General features: G+C 48.0%; 2 protein-coding genes across 15 annotated transcripts in view; one reads left to right on the top strand and one right to left on the bottom strand.

Annotated features, from left to right (window-relative positions):
- Positions 1 to 3,073: 3,073 nt before the first annotated feature.
- On the top strand, positions 3,074 to 21,469 carry LCTL (lactase like). The gene is made up of 16 exons (XM_035708564.1): positions 3,074 to 3,365; positions 3,643 to 3,718; positions 8,471 to 8,626; positions 9,161 to 9,300; positions 9,889 to 10,052; positions 10,654 to 10,741; positions 10,998 to 11,107; positions 12,541 to 12,669; positions 12,773 to 12,868; positions 13,913 to 13,967; positions 14,052 to 14,213; positions 17,077 to 17,351; positions 18,071 to 18,197; positions 18,360 to 18,559; positions 19,838 to 19,901; positions 21,354 to 21,469. The coding sequence occupies exons 1-16, from the start codon at positions 3,074 to 3,076 to the stop codon at positions 21,467 to 21,469; spliced, it is 2,250 nt and encodes a 749-aa protein (XP_035564457.1).
- The window catches only part of ZWILCH (zwilch kinetochore protein), a 36,368-nt gene continuing 33,654 nt past the window's right edge, over positions 21,178 to 23,891 (bottom strand). For 7 of the 14 annotated variants that reach the window (XM_025472405.3, XM_025472400.3, XM_049104152.1 and 4 more), the window contains one exon: positions 21,178 to 21,571. The gene's annotated coding sequence lies outside the window, so the exon portion shown is untranslated. Of the gene's footprint in view, positions 21,626 to 22,934; positions 23,449 to 23,891 lie in introns of those variants that run through there. The other 7 variants (XR_007407282.1, XR_007407280.1, XM_025472401.3 and 4 more) reach the window with 3 other exon arrangements.

The raw sequence follows: 23,891 nt of genomic DNA, 5'->3' as shown, positions 1-23,891 counted from the left end.
GACCCTTGAACAACACGGGTTTGAACTGCGTGGGTCACTTATACACAACTTTTCTTCAATTAAATTATGTTGGAAAATGTTTGGAGGTTTGTGGCAATTTGAAAAAATTCAGACACACCACATAGCCTAGAAATGTCAAAAAATTTAAAAAGTTAGATATGCCACGAACGCATGCGGATACGAGTCTACCATGAAATACAAATTTATTATAAAGTTAAAATGTATAAAACTTACGCACATGAACACAGATCAGACACTATCTTCACATTTTTGATGCCAAGTGTTATCAGCACATAGAACATCTATCTATACTGTTTGTATCATGTAAGACAATGTTGACGTAGGTACGGACAGATTATTCATCTTGTAAATAGATGGCGTAAATTTACGGTATCAGTAAACACAGAACGGCACTGTAAATATATTTATTTTTAATAAATAAAAGATTTATTATTGGAAAGATTCTCTTCCTTATGATTTCCCCAATAATACTTTTTTCTCCAGCTTACTGTATTGTAAGAATACAGTACATAATACATGTAATATAAAAGATATGGGTTAATTGACTATGTTATTGGTCAGGCTTTCAGTCAACAGTAGGCTATTAGTTAAGTTTTTGGTGAGTCAAAAGTTGTGCATGGATATTCGACTGTTCAGGGGTCAATGCCCCAACCCCCACGTTGTTCGGGGGTCAAATGCACACACCAAAAAACCAAATGGGGTCTGCATGATAAAGTACCTTTATGAATTAGGTCTTTTGCTTTTCCACACAAGTGTTAATTTCTGCATCTTTTCCACCCCGCATTATTTATTCTTCAAACTTAGGTAACTAATTATCTAGCCCTGGGATCGAAGGGGCTGGGTAGAAGGAGTCCAGTTCCTACCCCCCTGTCCTCGAGCCTGTCCCAGCAAGAAGAATCTATCAATTCTCACATGCGGACAGCCTCAGGGGTGTGTTTCAGGCAAATCCTAACCACCTCTAATCTCATTACATATTCCTGGGTTTGCTGGGGCCTGAGGAGTTGGCTTGGGGTAGAGGTGGGGGGTCATCCTGAAAGCAGCATTATCTGGAGACTATTTGCTGTAGAGGGGGTGGCAAGGAGTGGAGAGACACAGGAAGTGACCCGGAGAGGAAGGAGAAAGCATATGACACAGTGGAAAGATTCCTGAAAGTCAGAGTCTCAGAGCCTGAGCATGCTGGTCACTGGAGTGTGACTCTTTCTTTTTTTTTTTTTTTTTTTAATTTTTTTATTTATTTATGATAGTCACACAGAGAGAGAGAGAGAGAGAGAGAGAGGCAGAGACATAGGCAGAGGGAGAAGCAGGCCCCATGCACCGGGAGCCCGACGTGGGACTCGATCCTGGGTCTCCAAGATCACGCCCTGGGCCAAAGGCAGGCGCTAAACCACTGCGCCACCCAGGGATCCCAAGTGTGATCTTTCAATCCTCAGTTTACTCATCCACAGAATGGGGTGAAAGTAGGTGATATTGCCCTTCCTCATTCAATAGGGTTAAACGAGATTGATTATACACAGAAATACACTCTGCAAACTGTAAAGCCCTGGACCAGTGATGGTTTCTTCAGGGATTAGCTGGAGCAAATATACTTCCCTCTTGCCACTGAGCTCCCCACAGGGGCCAAGACCTTCCCCAGGCGCCAGCCACAGGCCATGTTGGCTCCCATGTACTAAGCCATGGTTCCTTTCCCATCTCTTTCTAGTTACACTGGTTAAATGTTGACACTGAATACACTTTGGTTAAAAAGAATGAGGTTTACCTCTAATGAAGGACGATTTGGCAACATCCGTCAAAATCACAACTACCTCAGCGATTCCACTTTTAGGAATAGATGTGCACACGTAGGGATGTAATCACATGTATAGGCATATTCACTGCAGCGCTCTTTGTGAGAGCAAAGCATCATTAAAAAAAAAAAAACTGTGTCCATCCACATGGGACTGGTTAGATCAACTATGGAACATCCATCCAGTGGAACACTGTGAAAGCATTAAAACAAATGAGGTGGCGCTGCGTGCATTGATCCAGAAAGATCACCAATATATACTATAAAAAGAAAAAAGCAAGCTGTCAAACAATACTACCTATCTATGTCTGCTGCTATAAACAATCAAAGCTACCTATATGTATATGCACCTAATTTTTATGAAAACAGGAAATGCAGGGAGCGATTCGACGGGTTGTCAGAAATGGCCATCTGCAGGGGGACGGTGGGAGAAGGTGACTAGGAGAAGGCACCTTACCATTTTTCTTCCATTTACTTCGGGGATGGTCACCATTGCTTTGTAATGTGAATATAGGTGTGGATTTGCTGTGTAATTTTTTTAACTTAAAAGTTTTATATATATATATATTTTATACATACATATGTATATGCTTTAGAATCTTTCACTGTCTTTTTTTTAAATTATTTATTTATTCATGAGAGACACAGAGAGACAGGCAGAGACATAGGCAGAGGGAGAAGCAGGAGCCTGATGTGGGACTCGATCCCAGGATCCTGGGATCATGACCTGAGCCAAAGGCAGACGCTCAACCACTGAGCCACCCAGGCACTCTTTCACTGTCTTTAAAATGTTGGATCCCTGGCTACTGTTTCAGAAATTTTCTGAGATCATCATCGGGCCTCATGGGTACTTCCTCCTTAGGAGGGAGTTGCCAGCATCATTCCTTGAAACCCTCCCTGTAGAAGGACCCAGGCTCCCCACTCCAAGCTGGTGCTTCCTCCTGGATGAGGTGCCCCAAATGCAGCCCTGAGGTCCCTCCTCCAACCGGCCTCCACCCCAGGCCTACTCTCTGCCCAGGATGACCCCTTGAGCTTGTTCTCACACTGTTTGTGTGGGGAGGAAGGCAAAAAACAAACCCCAAAACATCCTCATTCATTCATGCCTTATATACTATTCAATCGTGAATAAAAGCCCCCGAGATTGGCATCTTGTCTAAAGAGACTCTAATCAAACAGCCTCCCACGTAAACATGGGGCGAGGTCCTCGATGGAGGCCCTGGAGGGCAGACCCTGGGCAGACCCAGACAAGGTTCTGAGGAAGGAAGAGTAATGGAGGCTTTTTTCCCATTTTTGCTGGAGTCCCTGCCCCCCATCCCCCAATCCCCCCATGCTGCTCCATTCCTCATCCTCTCCACCCTCCAAGAACCTGCTTGGCTGGGGTCTTCAGCAGCTGGCCCAGGGCTCCCCACCAGTGGCGAGGAGGGAGAAAATGCGAGACAGGAGCTGGGAAGCCGCCAGCGGATAAGCTCAGACCAAAGAGCTCCCCGGTGGGGAAGCGCTGGCCCCCGGGACAGCCGGATTCCAGAACAGTCGCCATCATCTCATCGGTGCTGGCTCGCAGGTGCTGGCGTCCACACATCCAAAGCCATCCCCTCCCCAGCTTCCCCTCTGCAAGGGTCCTGGGCAGCAAGGCCACGGCTGAGTGGGCTATTGGTGTGTGTGTGTGTGCACACACACATGCACACTATACACACAGGTCCATGCTCTGTGGACAGGGTGTCAATTCATTCCAGACGTATTGGAACAGCCTCAATTTCACATATTTGGACGCCACAAACCATTGAAATCTCCCGAAGATTCCAATAGGATTATGCAGCATTCCTTCTGTCTTGTTCCAGAAAAAGGCTTTGAGAACCAGCTTGCAGAGTTGCAAGGATTTAAACATAACAGGCAGGGCGATCGGGGGAAGGGAGAGTAAGATGACATCGAAATGCATAAGTCAAATCCTGGGCACAGGCCGGAGGCGCAGCAGATGTCTCTGAGCATTTCCAAGCGGTCAGAGCTCAGCGGGAAACAGGACACGGATTCCTGCTCTTCAGACCTGCAGGAATTTCCCTCCAAACGTCCTCAGAAAGCTGCAGTGTGACTCCGAGTTGGAAAAGAACACACGCACGTTCTCCGCCTACCTGGTGGTTTGGTGATTCGTGACCGCTTTTGTCAAAAGCCACAGAATAGTGCGTGTAGGATGCGTGCATTTCACTGGAAGCAGATTTTACCTGGAAGAGAAATGAGGCCTAAACGGATACAGTTAGCGATATGCCTACCAAGAGTTTTGGGGTGCGGTGAACCAGCACCCGCACCTTGCTGGGAAATGCATGGAAGATGAATGGCTGGCTGGCTGCGGGGGTGGGGGGATAGGCAGTGACGTGCAATAAAGCAAGTAGAGTAAAATATGGTCTCAGCACACATTCAGGGAGCGTATGGTGTGAAATGTGCAATTCTTGCAACTTCCCTGTGTGTTTGAACATTTTTATTTTTTTAGAGATTTTATTAATTTATTCATGAGAGACACACAGAGAGAAGCAGAGACACAGGCAGAGGGAGAAGCAGACTCCTCGCCGGGAGCCTGATGCGGGACTTGATCCCAGGACCCGGGATCGTGACCTGAGCCGAAGGCAGACGCTCAACCACTGAGCCACCCAGGCGTCCCCGAACATTTTTATAATAAAATGTTGGGCACTCTGAGAAGTGAGGCAGACTACGGAAGTTACCATCCATGCCAGGAAAGGTAAAAGGCCCTTCTTACATTTTGTTCAGAGCTAGCGGGAGCCCCCCAGATCCGCTGACCCCTGGGCACCCCAGCCGTGGGTGAGGACGGGGCTTCTACAGTGCAGGGCTCGGGACAGCAGGGACACAGGGGCCTGGCTCCTGCAGAGCCCGCAGCATGGCAGGATTTTGGGATCTCCCAAACAAACAAAGCCCTCAGATCATGGAAACCCCTCGTCAGACCATCAGGGAGCATCTACCCCCTGGGGCGCTGGACCTTATCCAGAACACCCCCATAAGTGGGGTTCAGCCTTGAGAACACGATGATGGCATTGCTGACAGGGATCCTTTACTGGGGCCCTTCTCTCTGCGGGGTGCTGCAGTAAGCATTTACATCTATCACGTCCTTTTTTTTATTATTATTATTTTTTATTGGAGTTCAATTTGCCAACATATAGCATAACACCCAGGGCTCATCCCGCCAAGTGCCCCCCTCAGTGCCCGTCACCCAGTCACCCCAACCTCCCGCCCTCCTCCCCTTCCACTACCCCTTGTTCATCTCCCAGAGTTAGGAGCCTCTCATGTTTTGTCACCCTCTGATATTTTCACTCATTTTCTCTCCTTTACCTTTATTCCTTTTCAGTATTTTTTATATTCCCCAAATGAATGAGACCATATAATGTTTGTCCTTCTCCGATTGACTTACTTCACTCAGCATCATACACTCCAGGTCCATCTATGTCGAAGCAAATGGTGGGTATTTGTCGTTTCCAAAGGCTGAGGAATATTCCATTGTATACATAGACCACATCTTTATCCACTCATCTTTCGATGACACCGAGGCTCCTTCCACTGTTTGGCTATTGTGGCCATTGCTGCTAGAAACATCGGGGTGCAGGTGTCCCAGTGTTTCATTGCATCTGTATCTCTGGGGTAAATCCCCAACAGTGCAATTGCTGGGTCGTAGGGCAGGTCTATTTTTAACTCTTTGAGGAACCTCCACACAGTTTTCCAGAGTGGCTGCACCAGTTCACATTCCCACCAAGAGTGTAAGAGGGTTCCCTTTTCTCCGCATCCCCTCCAACATTTGTGGTTTCCTGCCTTGTTAATTTTCCCCATTCTCACTGGTGTGAGGTGGGATCTCATTGTGGTTTTGATTTGTATTTCCCTGATGGCAAGTGATGCGGAGCATTTTCTCATATCATGTCCTTTAATGTTTAAATGGCGCCAGGAAGCCCATCCTGTACTATCCTCATCCCCATGCATACGGGAAAAACAGCTCAGAGAAGTCCGGGGACTTGTATGTAACTCTCAACTGGCAGATGCTGAGCTGGGAAGCAAAGTTATATTTGACTCCAGACTCTTCCATCCTAACCACTGCCCACTTCTGCTCTACAAGCACTCATCCCATCCCTGCCACCCCCCCTCCCCACCCCATCTCCCTGAGGGGGGACAGACAGACAACTGGTCTCTGCTCCATCCTCAGAAGAAAATCTGACTTGGTCTCAGACTGCTCCTCATAAACCAAGCATCCCACTGCTGGCCCTGTGTTCCTGCTCCCCTGAACAGGTCTACACCCTGAGATGGGCTCTTTCCCCTGACACTCCCTGGACACACACACACACACACACACACACACACACACAGATGTGCTCCCATGAAACAGCCCCACCGTCATCCCTGCAAACCCCTCACCTCCATCGCAGCATCGTCGGCACTGCCCTGACCACCTTCCCTGCCTCCTACAAAGCCAAGACAACCTCAAAACAGCCTATCACCTCTTTAATAGAACCTCAGAGCTAAGGAAGACCTGACAGCTAGTAGCCAGCCTCTTTAGCTTTCACAGAGGAGGAAACAAAGGCCCAGAGAGGGGCAATGGGTGACCAAATGTCACACAGCACGCCAGGACTGAACCTTGTCTTCTGGGGCTTGTCCCCTTCAGTCAGGGCTGAATAGGGCTGAGTTGGGTTGCAGGGCTGGAGCTGGTGGTAGATGGAACCTACAGACCCTCCGGAGAGAGAAAAGCTAGCTCCTAGGGCCAGGGAAGAGAATTGCTGGGTCCCACAGTGCCAGCCAGGGGACCCTGAGAGACCTACTCTCATTTTATAGATAGGGAGCTTCAGTCCCAGAGAGAGAAAGTCCCTGTCACTGGACCCCACGCTACTTCTTGGCTACATGGGGGCAGGAGTCTGTCTGCCTGAATCTGCAGTGTCTTTCCCACTCCAGCCCCTTGCTTAGCAATGAAGGATCCTGAGCCAGAGCAGACTGAGCTGGGCCTCTCTCACATCCAGACCCCAATGCCTGGCACCCCCCGGTGCTGCCCAGACCTTCTGGCTTTACCAAGTCCCTTCCTAAAAGTCACAGAGTTTGGGCTGTGCACTGGGTCCTGCAAGGGCTGTTGGCAGAGGGGCCCACCTCTGCAGCCCCTTGCAGGGAGAGAAAAAGGGGAGCTACAGGGGCCCCAAACCCACCTGCCCCCAACACACCTGTTTTCCAGTCAGGCCTGGCCCCCAGGATGTCAGACCCAAAGGAAGGGTCCTGCCCTGGTTGCTGCCGGCCTCAGGCTAGACCCAAGCAGCCCCTGGACTGGAAGGGGAGGAGGTGGTAAAAAGTCCCCAGGTAAAAAGTCCCCTCCCACCCCAGCTGGGAGACCCAGGCCCTTCCAGCCAGAGCCAGGCATGACGCGGGTGGAAGGAGAACAGGATTTGGACAGTAGAGCCAGACAACCCCCAAGCAGCCCTGGCCGTGCCAGGCTGACCATCCCCTCCAACACAAACACCGGCCCCCGGCTCTGCAGGAAGGGGGCATTTTTCAGAGATGACATCAGCTCTTAAAGTTTTATGCATCCTGCCTGCCTCAGCCCAGAGAGCAGAGTCCCCAGCGCCCTGAGCCCGGTGAGGCAGGCACCAGCCCTGGTGCAAACAGCACAGCACTGGCCTCGGACACCACAGCAGTCCACCCACAGAGGGATGGGCGCTCGGGTGGCTGTCCAGCGGCCTGCTCACCCCGAGGACGCCGCCCTGCCTGGCTGCACCCTGCACAACAGATGCAGGAGGACGGAAGACACCAAGCTCCTGGTTCCCCAAACACACCTCAGGGCCTTTGCTCTTCCCCTTGTTGGTTCCCACGCCTTCCCTGCTCCCTGCCACCTAGCCAACACCTCTGCAGCCTTCAAGCGTCCTGTCCAACGTCCCCTCCCCTGGGAAGCCAGCCCCACCTCCCTGAGCCTCTGCAGTATCCTGCCCATCCTTCCATGAGAGCCCTGATCCCCCTTGAACAGTGTTTAGAAGCACCTCCCGTCCCCTCCCTCCACCCTCACCTTCCTCCCCCACCAGACCTGGGGGTAGGGGAGGGCACTAGAGGGCACTGCCCAGTCCCATTCCACTATGGCAGAAAGACATGAATCAACCACCCAGAGCTAAGGGACCCGGTTGAGAGAACCCCCGTGGGGCTCAGCGGAAGGCAGGGGAGCTGGAGGTGAGTGGGGCTGCGGGGGAACGGGAGGGGTGGGGGAGAGCTGGCCAGCCAGGATGGGAAGCCACAGGGGCTGAACCTCCAGGGGGCTCTTCTAACAGGCAATCCTGCTTGAGTGAGCGAGGGAGAGAGTGGGGTAAGGAATGAAGGGTCCGAACGGAGAGGCAAGGTGGAAGGACCAACTTCGCCTTCTGCCAGGAGTTTTCCCCAGCAGCGGGGAGACTCGGACACGGAGGCTTGCCTGCAAATATTGATTTCCACCCTGCCACCCCCACCTCCGGCTTCCCAGGCTAAGGTGTGTGGAATGGGCACATCAGGCCCCGAAGGGGCCCGGGGGCCTGGGTCCCTGCCCCTCTGCCCTGCGAGGGGGCTGACTGGATGCCCAGGGCCCAGGGCCAGGCTGCCCCTGCTGCTGACTCAGGCCCCACTGGCCAGCTCAGCATTCCTGCCCTCCCCACTGAATGGGGCTATTGAACCTCTTTGTAGGGGGAGGTTGGGCCACCGGCCACACCCCCAACCAGAGCCTTCGCTGTGCTGTGGGCTCTGCTCTCAGGGGCAGCAACGGCCCTGGGGTCAGTCTGAGAGTGCTCTGGCTGCCACTGCTAGCCTGGGGGTGTCTGGGACACGGGACAACGACCCCAGGTAATCTGGCTCGGCTGCACCCGAGAGGGAGGGGATCCCAGTGGGAGGGCATCGTCCTGACCCTCGGGACTGCAGGCCCTGGGATGGCAACACTGCTCGTGATCCCCAGCTTGGGGACAAGTCTGTCCCCCTGCAAGTGCCACAGCATACAGGCGGGGGCGCTTCAGGGCATCTGTGGGTTGTCTTGCCTCCCCCGTCACCTGGAGCTTCCCTAAATCAGAAATGGTTTCCCCACGCAGTCAGGGCCTCTCACAGGGTATGGGCTGGGTATCCCCATCGGACAGGGAGAGGGGGTGGTTTGGAGCCCTGCACGTCAGACCCCAGAGCGTTCATCTCCTCCTTAATCGTACCTGGTGCTCAGCCTCTGCTGGTGGCTCCCAGCAGAGCAATGGGCCAGCTGCCCCAGCAGAGCCAAGGCTTCTCTAGATAAAGTTCCCCGTCTCCCCCTCCCCTCCTGGCCTTCGCCCCCAAGCTGGGATCTGGCCCCCCAGCCCTGGCTGCGTGGGCCTACACCTGTCAGGTGTGCTTTTTCAGGAATGGGGGAGGGCCGGGTGCCATGAAGCCAGTGCAGGTTGTCACACTTTGGTGGGTGCTACTGCTGGTGTCCAGGCTGGGGGCCGCCAGGAAGGGATCCCCAGAAGAGGCCTCCTTCTACTATGGAACCTTCCCACTTGGTATGTCCACTCCTCTGTTGGTCTGTCCGTCTGTGTGTCAGTTTGCCCGCCTTGGCCGGCTGGCCCAAGAGCTTGATGTTTTAGTCTTCTGACAGGTAGGATGAGAAGAAGAACTCCATAGAGTTGTTCTAAAATAGGAGAAGTCCCTCACAGATTATTTATTTATAGATTTTATTTATTTATTCATGAGATACAGAGACAGAGGGGGGTACAGAGACACAGACGGGGGAGAAACAGGCTCCATGCAGGGAGCCCAACATGGGACTCGATCCCGGGTCTCCAGGATCAGGCCCTGGGCTGAAGGCGGTGCTAAACCGCTGAGCCACCCGGGCTGCCCACCCTCACAGATCTTTTAAAACTTACTACGCAGACAGTAAGTATTAATCAGGGCCGAAACTGTGCAAACGAATGTTCCACATGTGGTTGTCCTCCCCCGCCCTGCCCCACATGCTCCCATTGCTAGGGGGACAGGGGCAGGCTGCTGGGGAGGGGGTCAGCCCTGCGGCTCAGGGGGCACGGCCCACAGTCCAGGTGCTGGGGGGGGAGATGGAGGGGGCCCGAGGCTCAGCTTGGGGTGTCTCCTTGCAGGCTTCTCCTGGGGCGTGGGCAGTTCTGCCTTCCAGACAGAGGGAGCGTGGGACCAGGATGGCAAAGGGCCCAGCATCTGGGATGCCTTCACTCACAGCGGGAAGGGGAAGGTGCTTGGGGATGAGACAGCAGATGTGGCTTGTGATGGTTACTATAAGGTGCAGGTGAGTGATGGGTGTGTATGTGGGGCGGGGGGTGAGTATGCACCCAGAGGAAGTGCCGTGATGTATTAGGGGAGCCCGGGGACAACGTCAATCTGGTGCTCGCTCAGCACCCGCTCTCCCACTGCAGGTGACGGGGTCGGGCTGTGGCGGGCCAGGGATTGGTGGGCTGGGGGTGTGTGTGCAAGAGGGGGAGGAAAGGAAAGCAGGGCCTTGGTCCAAGTGATGGGCCACTGAGCTGCTGATGCCATGATCGCAGGGTCTACGCGCCTTGGTGGCCCGAACCCTTGGCCTCTGCTTGTGAATTGGCCCCTATGGAGGAAGTCCCTCTGCTTGGGACCCACTTTTCCTCTCTGGGCTGACTTCTTGGGGGATTCATCACCCAAGCTTATTAGGAACACCCTGATGGACATCTCAAGCACCCCCATATCCTGCATTTAGGTGACTCCTGGCAGGGGAGAGAGGGGCAGGTGCTTTCACAGCTGTTGTATAGATGAGGAGCTACGGACAGGAGTGAGCATTGGCCCGGGCCCCCAGCGTGACCCTACCTCCCACCCCAGAGCCCTAGGTGACCCTGCCCTGCCTCTCACCCCTGTCTGCACAGGAGGACATCATCCTGCTGAGGGAGCTGCGTGTGAGCCACTACCGATTTTCCCTGTCCTGGCCTCGGCTCCTTCCCACGGGTGTCCGAGGTGAGACAGGGCACCGCCTTCCAAGCCCAAGTGGGGTTCCCTTTGGCCATATTGGCTTTGCGGGGACCCCGGAAAGTGCTGGGGAGGGAGAGCAGCCCCGAAACATGGCTTCTCTGGTAGCACCCCCCCGGGTTCTGTAGGCAGCTGGGTCCCCGTGCCATGCTTCAGACCTGGGATCAGGCAGGCTGGGGGGCTCCACAGGGCCCAGGAGCACTGTCCTGCAGAAGGCCAAGGCCCCTTTTAACCTCACCTTCAGCTGACAAGGTGAACAAGAGGGGAATCAAATTCTACAGCGACTTCATCGACGCCCTCCTGAAGAGCAATATCACCCCCATCGTGACCTTGCACCACTGGGATCTCCCGCAGGTAAGGCAGGTGCGACCCCGACGAAGGCCCTGGGGGGCTCAGCTCAGCGGGGAGAGCCTGACTGGAGGGTGGGGGTTGCCAAGGTGGGGCAAAGCCTGGGGTCTGGACCAGGAGCTGCGAGGGAGCCAAGAAATGTGACTCACCCATGGAGGGACATCGTGCTGGTTTAACTCATGTTTGTAATAGGTGGCAAGTGCGGATTTTGAGGTTTTCCCCAAACATTTGGCCTAAAAACAACAAACCAAACTAAAAAAAAAAAAACAAAAAAAAAAAACCTCTTTTGCATGAGACGTGATGACACGGCATCACTAACGAGTTTGTTTGAGCCGGCATCCTATGAGCACAGCCCCCTGAGCAATCCCTGCTGAGTCTCAACCTCCCCATGGACATCACTACTCAAGCAATGGTTCCTTCACCCGGCAAGGCCCCACAGAGATCACGGCCTACTGGCAGAGGAGCCGCGTACATGACTCTGACACAGGCCGCAGGAGGTCAGAGAACGGAAATGTGGCCTCAGGGAGGTGTTGGGAAGGGGATGGGGTCCCATGAGTGCTTTGAAGGGTTGGTCATGAAGTGGAAGGGATGCAGCGCAGCACGGCAAGGAGCAGAGAGAGGGGGGTGGCGAGTGACTGAGTTAAGGGTCTGGGGAGCAGGCAGGACGGGGAGGGGCAGAGGTGGGAGTGTGGCTTGGGGCCAGGCCTGACTTGACTTGACCTTGACTGCTGAGCTAAGGGGCCTGGGATCATCCTGTGGGAAGGTGAGCTGCGAGAGGCCTCTAAATGGGGCTGCGGGGGTACAGTAGACTTTAAGGAGACAAACTGGAAACCACCTTCCAGCTTCTTCCCTGGTTAACTGCTCTCACTAACCTGGCCCTTTAGCATCCCCCCTCAAACCCCACCAGGGAGAGCTCAGTAGGCGATCTCAGGGGAATGCTTGACCTCTTCATAAGCAGATGGCCTTGGTTGGAAGACAGCTGCCCACTGGAGAAAGCAGAACCCACCCTCCTAACAGAGCTGCTGAGGTTTCCGACATCTGTCCGGCCCTCAAAATCCTAATCAGAGCTTCCGTGTCCCGCATCATGTCTTATTGTTTCTGAATGTTCATTCCAGGTTCTTTCTCCCAATATCAGACCTCTCTACCTTGGCCAATTTTCCTAAACATTCCTTTTAAGCGTGAGAGTCTCAGACTTTCTGTGTCCCCCCCGCCCTCGTTTGCACAAGGAAGGTCTGCACTGACGTCGCCTCATGGTTCCTTACCGGCCACCATCCGCTGGCTGTAATGCCCAAGACCCCCTTCCTTGCTCTGTTGCTCTCAGTAGCCTCTGTACTGTCATCGCCCCGTTGCTCCCACGTCCCTGGCCTATCGACTCCAGAGGTCTTTTCTAGACACAGACCCTTGGGGCGCCTGCTTCTTTCTCCACTGTGTGTGTGCAGCTGCTCCAGGTCAAGTACGGCGGATGGCAGAATGGGAGCATGGTCAACTACTTCGGTGATTACGCCGATCTGTGCTTTGAGGCCTTTGGGGACCGGGTGAAGCACTGGATCACTTTCAGTGATCCTCGGGTAAGCAGGGCCCTTCTCCAGGTAGGTAAGCCCCCCTTCCCAGACCAGAGGGCTCCTACCCCCTTCTCACCGGCCCTGTGGTCCCCGCTTGCCGTCCCTGTAGACAATGGCAGAAAAAGGCTTCGAGACGGGCCACCACGCTCCAGGCTTGCAACTCCACGGCACGGGCCTGTACAGGGCAGCACACCACATCATTAAGGTGAGGTGGGTCCTTCTGGGAGGGACGGCTGGGTTCAAGGTGGAGGGACAAGCCCCACTGTCAGTTCAGCCGGCCCCGGGGGTCTGAGCCTGAGCTCGGTCCTTTGTGGTTCCAGCAAATTCTATCACACCTTCGCACTGGTCACTTGCGTTCCATACGGATCTATGGAGGGAGTGGCCAGTCATCCAGTGCTGGACACTGCCAGTGGGACAATACAGTGGCTGCTCTCTAGAGCTTACGATTCAGTCAAGGGGGATGGAGCACACGCATGTGAAAGTTTGTCACCTTTGGCCTAAACAGTCCAGTGAGGACTTTCTCTTTCTACATTTGGCTTATGAGTTCTTAAACTGCGAGTATTTATTATTTTTTATTTTTGCGAGTATTTTTTAAGATTTATTAATGCATTTGAGAGAGAGCTAGAGCGCAGGGGGAGGGGCAGAGGGAGGGAATCTCAAACGGACTCCCACTGAGTGGGGAGCCCTATGGGGGGCTCCACCCCACGACCCTGAGATCATAACCTGAGCCGAAATCAAGAGTCGGATACCCAACCGGCTGAGCCACCAGGCGGCCCATCAACCGTGAATGTTTAAAAGGGTCTCCGAAGGCATCAGTGAGTGCCTGATAGAGAATATGGAGAGAAGGCAGGTCAGCGCATTTTGAATTCCTTTCCCAAGACTGTTCCAGCTGCGTGGTATTTTCCAAACTTCCTGAGCACTTAGGGTAAAAGGAACCGCTTAGTTACTGCAGAAGACAAGCAGGAACAAAACAAGAAACTTGAGCAAAAATCGTAGGAACGAGAAATAACACAAAGGGCTTGGTTTTGTGCTTGTGCCAGAAGGAGACCGAGTTTCCCTACAGAACAAAGAAAACAGGTGCCTCTGGAGGTCAGAGGAAAGGAAACAAGGGTTTGGGATCATCAAGGTTGGACTCGGGGGGAAAGATGGGACTCAGACTGGATCTCTAGTCGGGACAGAGGGACAGAAAGGCAGGCGAGAAAGGTGCCGGCCGATGTCCCCCTCTGACGCACCGCCCCTCCGTTTTCAGGCCCACGCCCAGGCCTGGCACTCCTACAACAGCACGTGGCGCGCCAAGCAGCGAGGTGAGCCCCACCAGCCGCGGGCGAGGGTCCCAGCCCCGGGGGGATGCTGCTCGCACCTGCCACCCGCCTGTCCTTTCTCTTAAGGTCTGGTGGGGATCTCACTAAACTGCGACTGGGGAGAGCCCGTGGACATCAGTAGCCCCAAGGACATAGAAGCCGCCGAGAGATACCTACAGTTCTGCCTCGGCTGGTTCGCCAACCCCATCTACGCCGGAGACTACCCCCAGGTCATGAAGGAGCGGATCGGTGAGCCAAGTCCCGTCTTTAGGTCCAGGCACCACAGCAACAGTACTGAGCGCAAGTGACGGAGAGGCCGGGGGACGGAAGGACACGAGGGGCTCGGGTGGGGCCCTCAAGGGGTAGCCCAGCCCCCAAGGAACTGAGAACTGCCTATTTGAACTGGGGAGAGGGGAGGAAGGACACCCACACAAATCCCCAGAGGGGGAGGTTGAGGCCTTCAGAAGCCAGGGGAAAACAGCAATTCTCTGGGCTGTTCCCTTCTATGTTCTGCTCTCCTGTCTCGCTCTCCCCACCCCGCTCCATTTCACTTTAAGTGAAGTCAGAGGGAGAAGTTGAAGACGAAGTCCTGGGCAGTGCCAGTCCTATCGTTGGTTCTGCCGCCTGAGAAATGTTTTCCAAGCTCTGGTTTTCACGTCAGAGAAGACCAGAAAAGGGTGATCCAGGGCCAGTTAATCCAGCCTTCAGGGATGTCTTTGAGGACCCAGGCTCATTCCATCTTCCGCTCCGGCTCCTTTAGCCAGCCCATCAACCACTCCCTATGGTCACATGATGGCTGCAGCAGCTCCAGGCATCATATCTTTGCACATCAACTCCCAGAGGCAGAAAAATGGAAATAGCTCCGTCATAGCCATATCTAAGAACAAGGAAAATCTTCCCAGAAGACAGTCTCCTCCCACAATTGACTTCTCTTCAAGGGAAGTCCTCAAGGGACAGAACTGTCAGATACTCCAGAATGCCCTACACCATGAGGACTAGGGTCTCTGAGGTGGGGAGTCAGGACACTCGTAAAGGATACAGCCCCTTGGAAAAGGATGAGGAAGAGGGCAAGAAAGAAGACAGGCATGATGGGCGGGCAGCCAGTAGCATCCGGCCACAGGAGTCTAAAAGTATTAGCTCTGTTTACTTAAGAGGTATCAGTCTGCATACCCCTATAGAGACAGGGGTGGCATTGAAATAGGTTACAATCTCACACAGCAAGACTTCTTTGGATGTTTGACCAAGAAAGAACTGTCAACGTTTCAAAAAATTCCCTTTCTAAAGCACCATTTATCAGACTTACCTGAAATAGGAGCAGTAGATTTAATTCTAGCTCTGCCACTAACCAGTGACTCTAGGCGAGATGTTTTACCCCTTTGGGCATCATTCTTATTATCTGAAAGTGAAGGACTAGACAAATAATCTCTAAAAATCTCTTGGAATAACCAGTTCTGTGACACGTCTATACAGGTATATTCAAAATCCTGAGAATGAGGTCCTCAAGATGCACAGGGAAAAAGCCTTCCCCTGCTCTGCTCTGCAAGCACACCCCATCATTCACCTGTTGCATTCACTCCCAGGACTCCCAGAGGCAGGAGCCACAAGATGGCACTAAGAAAAGCCAAATTGTCACAGAAGAGTTCTTGGGCTTCAGGCCAATAATTCCAGACCTGATCAACTACAACTCTGTGGTAACTGAAGTGAAAATTGGGCTGAATTTTTCCTGCTACAATGTGGAAAGAAGGATCCTCTGAGCAGTTAATATTTTCTTTAGTGAAAGCATCTCATAAGCACAATACATGAACAAGAGTAATTCTCGACCTGTGCAGTCTCAAAGAACTTCCAGTGATGATGGAAGTGTCCTCTATCTGTGCCGTCCAGATAGCCTGTAGTCATTATGCCTATTTAAATTTTAAGATTAAAAATTCAGCCCTTCCGTGTGACTGCATTAAAGATGCACAATCTAATGGCCACATGTAGTCAGTAGCCACTCTATTAGACAGTCCAGGGTCAATGTTTTGTGGTTTTCTTCAAGTTACTGAATGTCACTGAAAATAACATGCTAGTATCTGAAAGGTAGTTAATAATACCAGCTTTTCACTCAGTTCATCTAAACCAACAGCCTCTTTAGAAACATGTTTATGGTTATATTTTAAAACAACTTATACAAATGCTACTTCACTCATTTAAAAGCTTTTATTTTGCATATATACAAAGATTTTATGCATGGTTCAAATTTTTTAAATTTTAAGAGAGTACAAAGTGAAAAGTCAAGCTTACCTCCCTCCCTCTTCCCACTGCTCTCATCTTTCCCAAAAGGAAGCATACTTCCTGATGGATTGTACATGTGAGCAAAAACACTGCTGCTCCGTGTGTGTACTTGCTAAATGCAACACTGTCTTTCATTTAAACATGTATCTTGGCATTCTTTCCATGTTGGTATATAAAGTGCTGCATCATTCATTCTAATGACTGCACAGTGTTGTATGGATGGATATCCAATCATTTATCCAAGCACTCTCCTTATAGACATTTAGGTGGTTTCCAATCTTTTGCTACTCAATCTACAATGAAGATCCTCGTACACACATCCTTTTACATGTGCGAGTAAAATGCAGCATAAACAGATATTGGTTAGTGAAAGGACATACCCTTTAAAAACCTTAAACATTAGTAGGACAAAATTTCCCAACACAGAGGTTGTACCAGCTTACACTACAACAGAGCATGAAGGGGACCATATGTCCCCCCACCACACCAATGACCTTCCACTTCTCTTCCCAGAGAAAACCAAAATTACCAATTTTTGCATAAGAAATAATATAGGAATCCAAACCCTTTTTTCAATACAGCTACAAAGTTGTCATTTATTGAGTAATCTATGAAAATATAACTTCTAAGCAATATAAAATTTTAAAATTTTGGATAGCATTCAAATGTCAAAATTCCAGCTTAAAAGTCTAAGGTTACATTTTCCATACAAATGAATCCCAAAACCCAGAATCTGGATAACAGTTTTTAGGTCAATATGCTAGTATTATCATGGTACACAACAGCAAACGGATTGTGAGAAAATAAAACTTTGTTAAATCCTATTTCTCTCTCTCAATAGGGAAAAAGAGTGTGGAGCAAGGCCTGGATATGTCAAGGTTACCAGTGTTCTCACTCCAAGAAAAGAGCTACATTAAAGGCACATCTGATTTCTTGGGATTAGGTCATTTTACTACTCGGTACATCACCGAAAGGAACTACCCCTCCCGCCAGGGGCCCAGCTATCAGAATGATCGTGATTTAGTAGAACTGGTTGACCCAAACTGGCCTGATCTGGGGTCTAAATGGCTATATTCTGTGCCGTGGGGATTTAGGAGGCTCCTCCACTTTGCTCAGGTGATTATCACATTAAGCTATTCAATGAACATTTTTTTCTTTAAAGATTTGAGAAAGAGAGAGTGCGTGCATGCATGTGTGGGGTTGGTGGGGCAGGAGAGGGACAAGCAGACTCCCTGCTGAGCCTACATGAGGTTCGATCTCAGGACCCAGAGATCAATACCTCAGCTGGAATCAAGAGTTGGATGCCCAATCAACTGAGCCACTCGCGGTCCCCTACTGAACACTTTTGAATTCATGTCTTATAGCTTAGGCTCAGGTACCTACATTTTTTTAAGTTTTTATTTTAATTTCAGTTAGTCAGGGGAGTACATCTGGAAGTGAAACTCCGTTACCTCTATACATCAAAGGCTACTAAAGACTTTACAGACTAATGCCTAAATGAGAAACTACCTGAACGTAGAGCTGTAGCTAGTCTCATCCCACGTTAGTTATTTGGCCGCCCTTCTCACTTGAACTATGTGGGAAAGAACAAGACCTGAATGAAGTACATTTTCTCTACAATGATGTGGATTAACTGAGAAAAAGTCTTTCATATGAATTTGCTCCTGTCTACATTCACCTCCAAATAAATGTGTGAACTGGCACCTACTAATGCTAAATACATTTGATTAGAATATGGCGGGCTTGAGTATGCTGTTACTCTATGTGCCTCAGATTCAGAAACCCACCTGTAGGTTGGAGTTTTTAAGCTATTCCTTACTATGACTCACTTTCAGACTCAATATGGCAATCCTCCCATCTATGTGACAGAAAACGGCGCGTCTCAAAAATTACACTGTACGCAATTATGTGATGAGTGGAGAATTCAGTACCTTAAGGGCTACATAAATGAAATGCTAAAAGGTGAGATACTAACCAAGATTGTCTTCACGTATTTTGGTTAGTAGCCTTCATTGACTGAAGCTTGTTTCTGAATCTCATAAATGAACACATTTAAAATTACCTTCACAATGTTATTTTTTCCAAGTAAATGAAATTTATTAAAAATGGAACATGTCTTTGCAGCTATAAAAGATGGTGCTAATATAAAAGGGTATACTTCCTGGTCTTTGTTGGATAAGTTTGAATGGGAGAAAGGATACTCTGATAGATACGGATTCTACTATGTTGAATTTAACAACCGAAATAAGCCGCGCTACCCAAAGGCATCAGTTCAATATTACGAGAAGATTATCACTGCCAATGGATTTCCCAATCCAAGAGAGGTAGGACTAATTATTGATGTTATTTGTTCTAGATTTTTAAAAAAAATCTCTACACCTAAGATGGGGCTTGAACTCATGACCCCAAGATCAGGAGTCATGTGTTCTCCTGACTTGAGCCTGCCATGAGCCCCTCACTTGCTCCAGATTTTAGAAGAGCTAAGCAACTGGGGGTGTACAGTGTGGTGAGTGTCTCTCCTCTCTCCTCTGTGGAGGACAGGGCTTTGTGGGAACATGGGCCTTTGACTATCTCCTAACTTGTGCCACCTCTTTGCTCATTTGCTTAGAATGAGACAAATATGCCTTAAAAGCCAGTCCTAACTTAAAATTCAATCCTAACTTGCAGAGCATGAAGGATAAACTAGAGTTATACACAAGTCCTATTTGTTTTAGGTTATGGTAGCCAGTAGAGACTTCTAGTTAAATGTTATTCTAAATGTTACATTTGGGGATCCCTGGGTGGCACAGCAGTTTAGCGCCTGCCTTTGGTCCCTGTGTCTGTCTCTGATGAATAAATAAATAAAATCTTTAAAAAATAAATGTTACATCTTAATGCAAGCAAATACTGCCTACTTACTCTTCAACTTATATGAAAACAGTTAAGTAAATTAAATGTATAATGACCATAATTTTCACTTCTTTTCCCACTAGTTCCAAAATGAGATTAAAAATAATCAAACCTAATATTAGTAATCCTTTAAAACATACCAAACGTTTTCAATCACCTGTAAATTTTTCTATCAGCTCTCTATGTTGCTATTGATGGCAGGGAATAAAAATCATACTTTAGAATGTCTCAATAAAGATAATTTCTAAAAATAAATCTTACTTTTTTTTTTAAGATTTATTTATTCATGAGAGACACAGAGGGAGAAGTAGCCTCCTGGCAGGGAGGCTGATGTGGGACTTGATCCCTGAGCCAAGGGCAGATGCCCAACTGCTGAGCCACCTAGGTGTCCCTAAATCTCACTTGTTTACCAACATTCTTTTAGGATGAGCCAAGTGCCACGATAAACAAACAGTGACTCATAAGCATTCACCAGTTTGGCATTTCTAGGAAAGTGCTAGATTGTAAGGTCCTCAAAAATAAAGACTGGTTTTGTAGGTTTTTTTTTTTTCTTTAATCCCTCACAATGATGCACATAGGCAATACAATAAATATTAACTAATTTAAACTCCAGGCAGATTTAAATTCTTTTAATCCCACATTATTTCAAAAATGATTTCAAATAGCAAAAAATTAGTCTATATGACATTACTTATCTAGTCGGTTTTTATTAGGTGGAAAGTTGGTATCTCAAAGCCTTGGAAACTTGTTCTATCAACAACCAGATGCTTGCTGCAGGTAAGTATATTTTAATTTTTCCCTTCAACAGTTAAGGCACATGATTACACATATAATGATGTTACCAAAACCTCAAAATGTGGATCTATCTGAAGTCAATCATTCCAAAGCATACAATTAAAAAAATGATTTTTTCCTTCACTTTGAAACAATGTTAAATTTGTTTTATAAGCATTTCAAATAATATTTTAAAAATCTACCACAAAAGAAATATTTTATTCACCCTCGTTTTATTCTTTGTGAGTCATCTGTCAATTTATAAACCTATTTTTGTTATGGTGGGCTTTGTGGAAGGAGGGGAAAATGTAAGCATATTCCAATAAAGAAAAGGCGAAGGATACGCCAGATATTATACTCACTCATTCAGCAAGTAATTATTAAGCACTCACTATTAGCAGGGGTTGTTGTAAGCCCTGGGGTATATAGCAATAAAATAAGGTCCCTGACCTCATGGAAGGCATGGTTTCTTGTGCAATAGGATCTAAAAAGCTCTGAGATGTATAACAAAGATGCATCTACACATCAATGAATGCCAGCACATTTTGTTTCCTTCAATTCTTTCTCTAAGGGGAATCAGAGAAATATACTTCCTGTTTTAACAAACCCATCTTTAATGTGGTATGAGAGATGGAAAGTGCTAGATGAAACAAATCCTACCAGTTATTTTTTCTTTTTCTAATTCAGCTCTTTTTATATAGGCCAATACATTACTACTGTGCCCTGCTCCCATCTAAATAACCAGATGATATTAATTAAGGATGCATATTCCTTTAAACCAAAATAAACTTGTATTTTATCACCTAGACACACGATATAGATTTACTGAATTCTGTAGGAGCAGGGCCTCAGGCCTTATTTATCATGGTAGCCAAGGTGCCAGGCACAAGACCTAAAAGCAGGAATTACATAAATGTCCACTACTATAATCAAGTACATGGAACATGCTTATTGTTCAACTCTTCAAGATTACTTAGCTATGCAAGAATTGTCCCATGAACTTTCAATATGGAAACTTCTATACCTCTTAAGATACACAATAACATCTTTGAAAGGTTGGAGATGTTTCTCAAGGATTTTTCTTTCACAATGCCCCCCCACCGCCCCCCGCCCAGTGAAAACAGAAACTGTGGAACATGTCTGTTAATTTTCTCACATTAATTTATAGTAAGTATAACACTTAGATTTTATTCCAATACCTATGGAAGAACCAAATGTAGGAATTATTTATCTTATATTTTGTGAAATATTTTGTGAAATATTTTATAAAACCCTCACATAATTTTTTTGTAACATTTATTCACCATGTTCTCTTTTGGAGCAAGTGAAAATAACTACAAAGCTTGATGATGCATTTTCCAAGTTTTTCCCAATACAGTTGCATCTTTCAGGATGAAGCTATTATTCGTTGAAATGATGACACTGTCATTTGTGATGTTTTCTCTGCCATTTCAGAGCCTCTGCTAAGTCACATGCAGATGGTGACAGAGATCGTGGTACCTACAGTCTGCACCCTCTGTGTACTCATCTCTGCAGTTCTCCTGATGCTCCTCCTACGGAGCCAGAGCTGAGACGGGGTTACAGGTTTTATAGATTAATCTTTCATCAAGGATCTTCAGGATCTTCCTCCTTTCTCTGCTTTGAAGGTTTATATACATTTCTGTTTTCAGGCTCTGTGATTAAAAATATATATATATATTTTCGGGTCTTGTGCTGGGATTTAAAAACTAGAAAATAAAAATAAGCATAAATGAAATAAAAATCACCTGTCAAAGTCAATGTTAATATTTTGCTATTATGCATCTGTTTTTACTTTGCAAAAAAGGAATCATGATGCACAAACTGTTTTGATGCTTCATTTTTTCTCCTTCTAAAAATCTATCCAGGGGCACTTGGGTGGCTCAGTCAGTCAGGCATCACACTCTTGATTTCGGCTTGGGTCATGATCTCAGGGTCCTGGGATCAAGCCCTGAGACAGGCTCCCCACTCAGCGTGGAGTCTGCTTGTCTCCTTCTCTCTATGCTCCTTCCCCTACTCGTGCACTCTCTCTCTCTCTCAAATGCATAAATAAATCTTTAAGCAAATAAATAAAAATAAAAATCTATCCAGAAACATCACTATAATGTGGAAATAACTGTCAGCTTAGCACTGTCCTATAAACAATGGTTACAGTCAAACGTCTACACATAACAGGCCTTTCAGGTTCTCAATCTATCAGGCAACTAGGGAAATGCATTGGGTGGGTACCAAGTAAGTGAGCACATATCCTTTTCTGAGATAAACTTTCTTGCACTAAACTCAACTTCTATGAAATACTTCAAAGAAATACGTATTTAATATTTTCTCTGTAGCTAGATATTCAGAGTTTTTAAAATAAAGGTCTATTTTATTCTCCAATTACACTAAAATGCTAAAATTAAGTAACATCTATTTATCTGGGGACAAAACATGGCATAAGAATGATATGAAGTGGGGATCCCTGGGTGGCGCAGCGGTTTGGCGCCTGCCTTTGGCCCAGGGCGCGATCCTGGAGACCCGGGATCGAATCCCACGTCGGGCTCCCGGTGCATGGAGCCTGCTTCTCCCTCTGCCTGTGTCTCTCCCTCTCTCTCTCTCTCTCTCTCTCTGTGGCTATCATAAATAAATAAAAATTTAAAAAAAAAAAAAAAGAATGATATGAAGTGGACAGCCGTGGTGAATCAGTAGTTTAATGAGTTTAATGCTGCTTTCAGCCCAGGGTGTGATCCTGGAGACTCAGGATCCAGTCCCACGTCGGGCTTCCTGCATGGAGCCTGCTTCTCCCTCTGCCTGTGTCTCTGCCTCTCTCTCTCTCTCTCTGCGCCTCTCATTAATAAATATTTTTTTAAAAAAAGAATGATATGAAGCATTTTATTTATTACCTGATTCTATTGTTTCTAAAACACCAAAACAGTAGATAATGCTATTATATTAATTCTCTTGGTTAATACCATCTCAAACATTTTAAAAAAGTAATTTACATCTGGGGCTTAGTGCTATAATTAGGCTAGTGTAAAATTGTTTTGTTCTTTAATTTTTATTTAAATTCTAGTTAATTAACATACAGTACAATATTGGTTACAATATTGGTTTCAGTACAATTCAGTGATTCATCACGTACATATAACAACACCCTGTGCTCAACATAAGTGCCCTCTTTAATACCCACCAACCATCTAACCCAGCCCCGCCCATCTCCCATCAACCCTGTTTGTTCTCTAACATTAAGAGTCTCTTACAGTTTGCTTCTCTCTTTTCCCCTCTCCCATATGTTCGTTTTGTTTCTCAAATTCCACATAGGAGTGAAATCACATGGTATTTGTCTTTCTCTGCCTTATTTCACTTAGCATAATATACTCTAGCTCCATCCACATAATTGCAAATGGCAAAACTTCATTCTTTTTGATGGCTGAGTAATATTCCACTGTGTACAGATACCACATCTTCTTTATTCACTCATCAGTTGATGGACATTTGGGCTCTTTCCATAGTTTGGCTCTTGTTGATAATGTTGCTATAAAATATTGGGGTGCTGGGGTAAAATAGTTTGTTTTTTTTTTAAGATTTTATTTATTCATTCATGAGAGACACACACAAAGAAAGAGAGGCAGAGACACAGGCAGAGAGAGGGAAAAGCAGGCTTCATGCAGGAAGCCCGACATGGGACTTTATCCCGGGTCTCCAGGATCACGACCTGGACTGAAGGCGGCACTAAACCGCTGAGCCACCCAGGCTGCCCAGTAAAATAGTTTTGTTTTGTTTTGTTTAATTTTTATTTATTTATTCATAGAGACACACTGAGAGAGAGAGGCAGAGACACAGAGGGAAAAGCAGGCTCCATGCAGGGAACCTGACATGGGACTCGATCCCTGGTCTCCAGGATCACACCCCAGGCTGCAGGTGGCACTAAACCGCTGTGCCACGGGGGCTGCCCCGGTAAAATAGTTTTTAACAGAACTTTCTTTGCTTTCAATG

This window comes from Canis lupus, chromosome 30 (genome assembly GCF_003254725.2).
Source record: "Canis lupus dingo isolate Sandy chromosome 30, ASM325472v2, whole genome shotgun sequence".
Taxonomy (NCBI): domain Eukaryota; kingdom Metazoa; phylum Chordata; class Mammalia; order Carnivora; family Canidae; genus Canis; species Canis lupus.
Note: the sequence above shows the minus strand (reverse complement) of the source record. Positions and strands in the feature narration are given on the sequence as shown.

Bases quoted from the DNA above. Each gene is read 5' to 3' on its own strand.
- LCTL (XM_035708564.1), top strand. From the start codon at position 3,074: ATGGAGGCTTTTTTCCCATTTTTGCTGGAGTCCCTGCCCCCCATCCCC. The intron at 12,670-12,772 runs GTAAGCAGGGCC...CCGTCCCTGTAG, and splicing joins TCACTTTCAGTGATCCTCGG to ACAATGGCAGAAAAAGGCTT. The intron at 14,214-17,076 runs GTGAGCCAAGTC...CTCTCTCAATAG, and splicing joins GGTCATGAAGGAGCGGATCG to GGAAAAAGAGTGTGGAGCAA.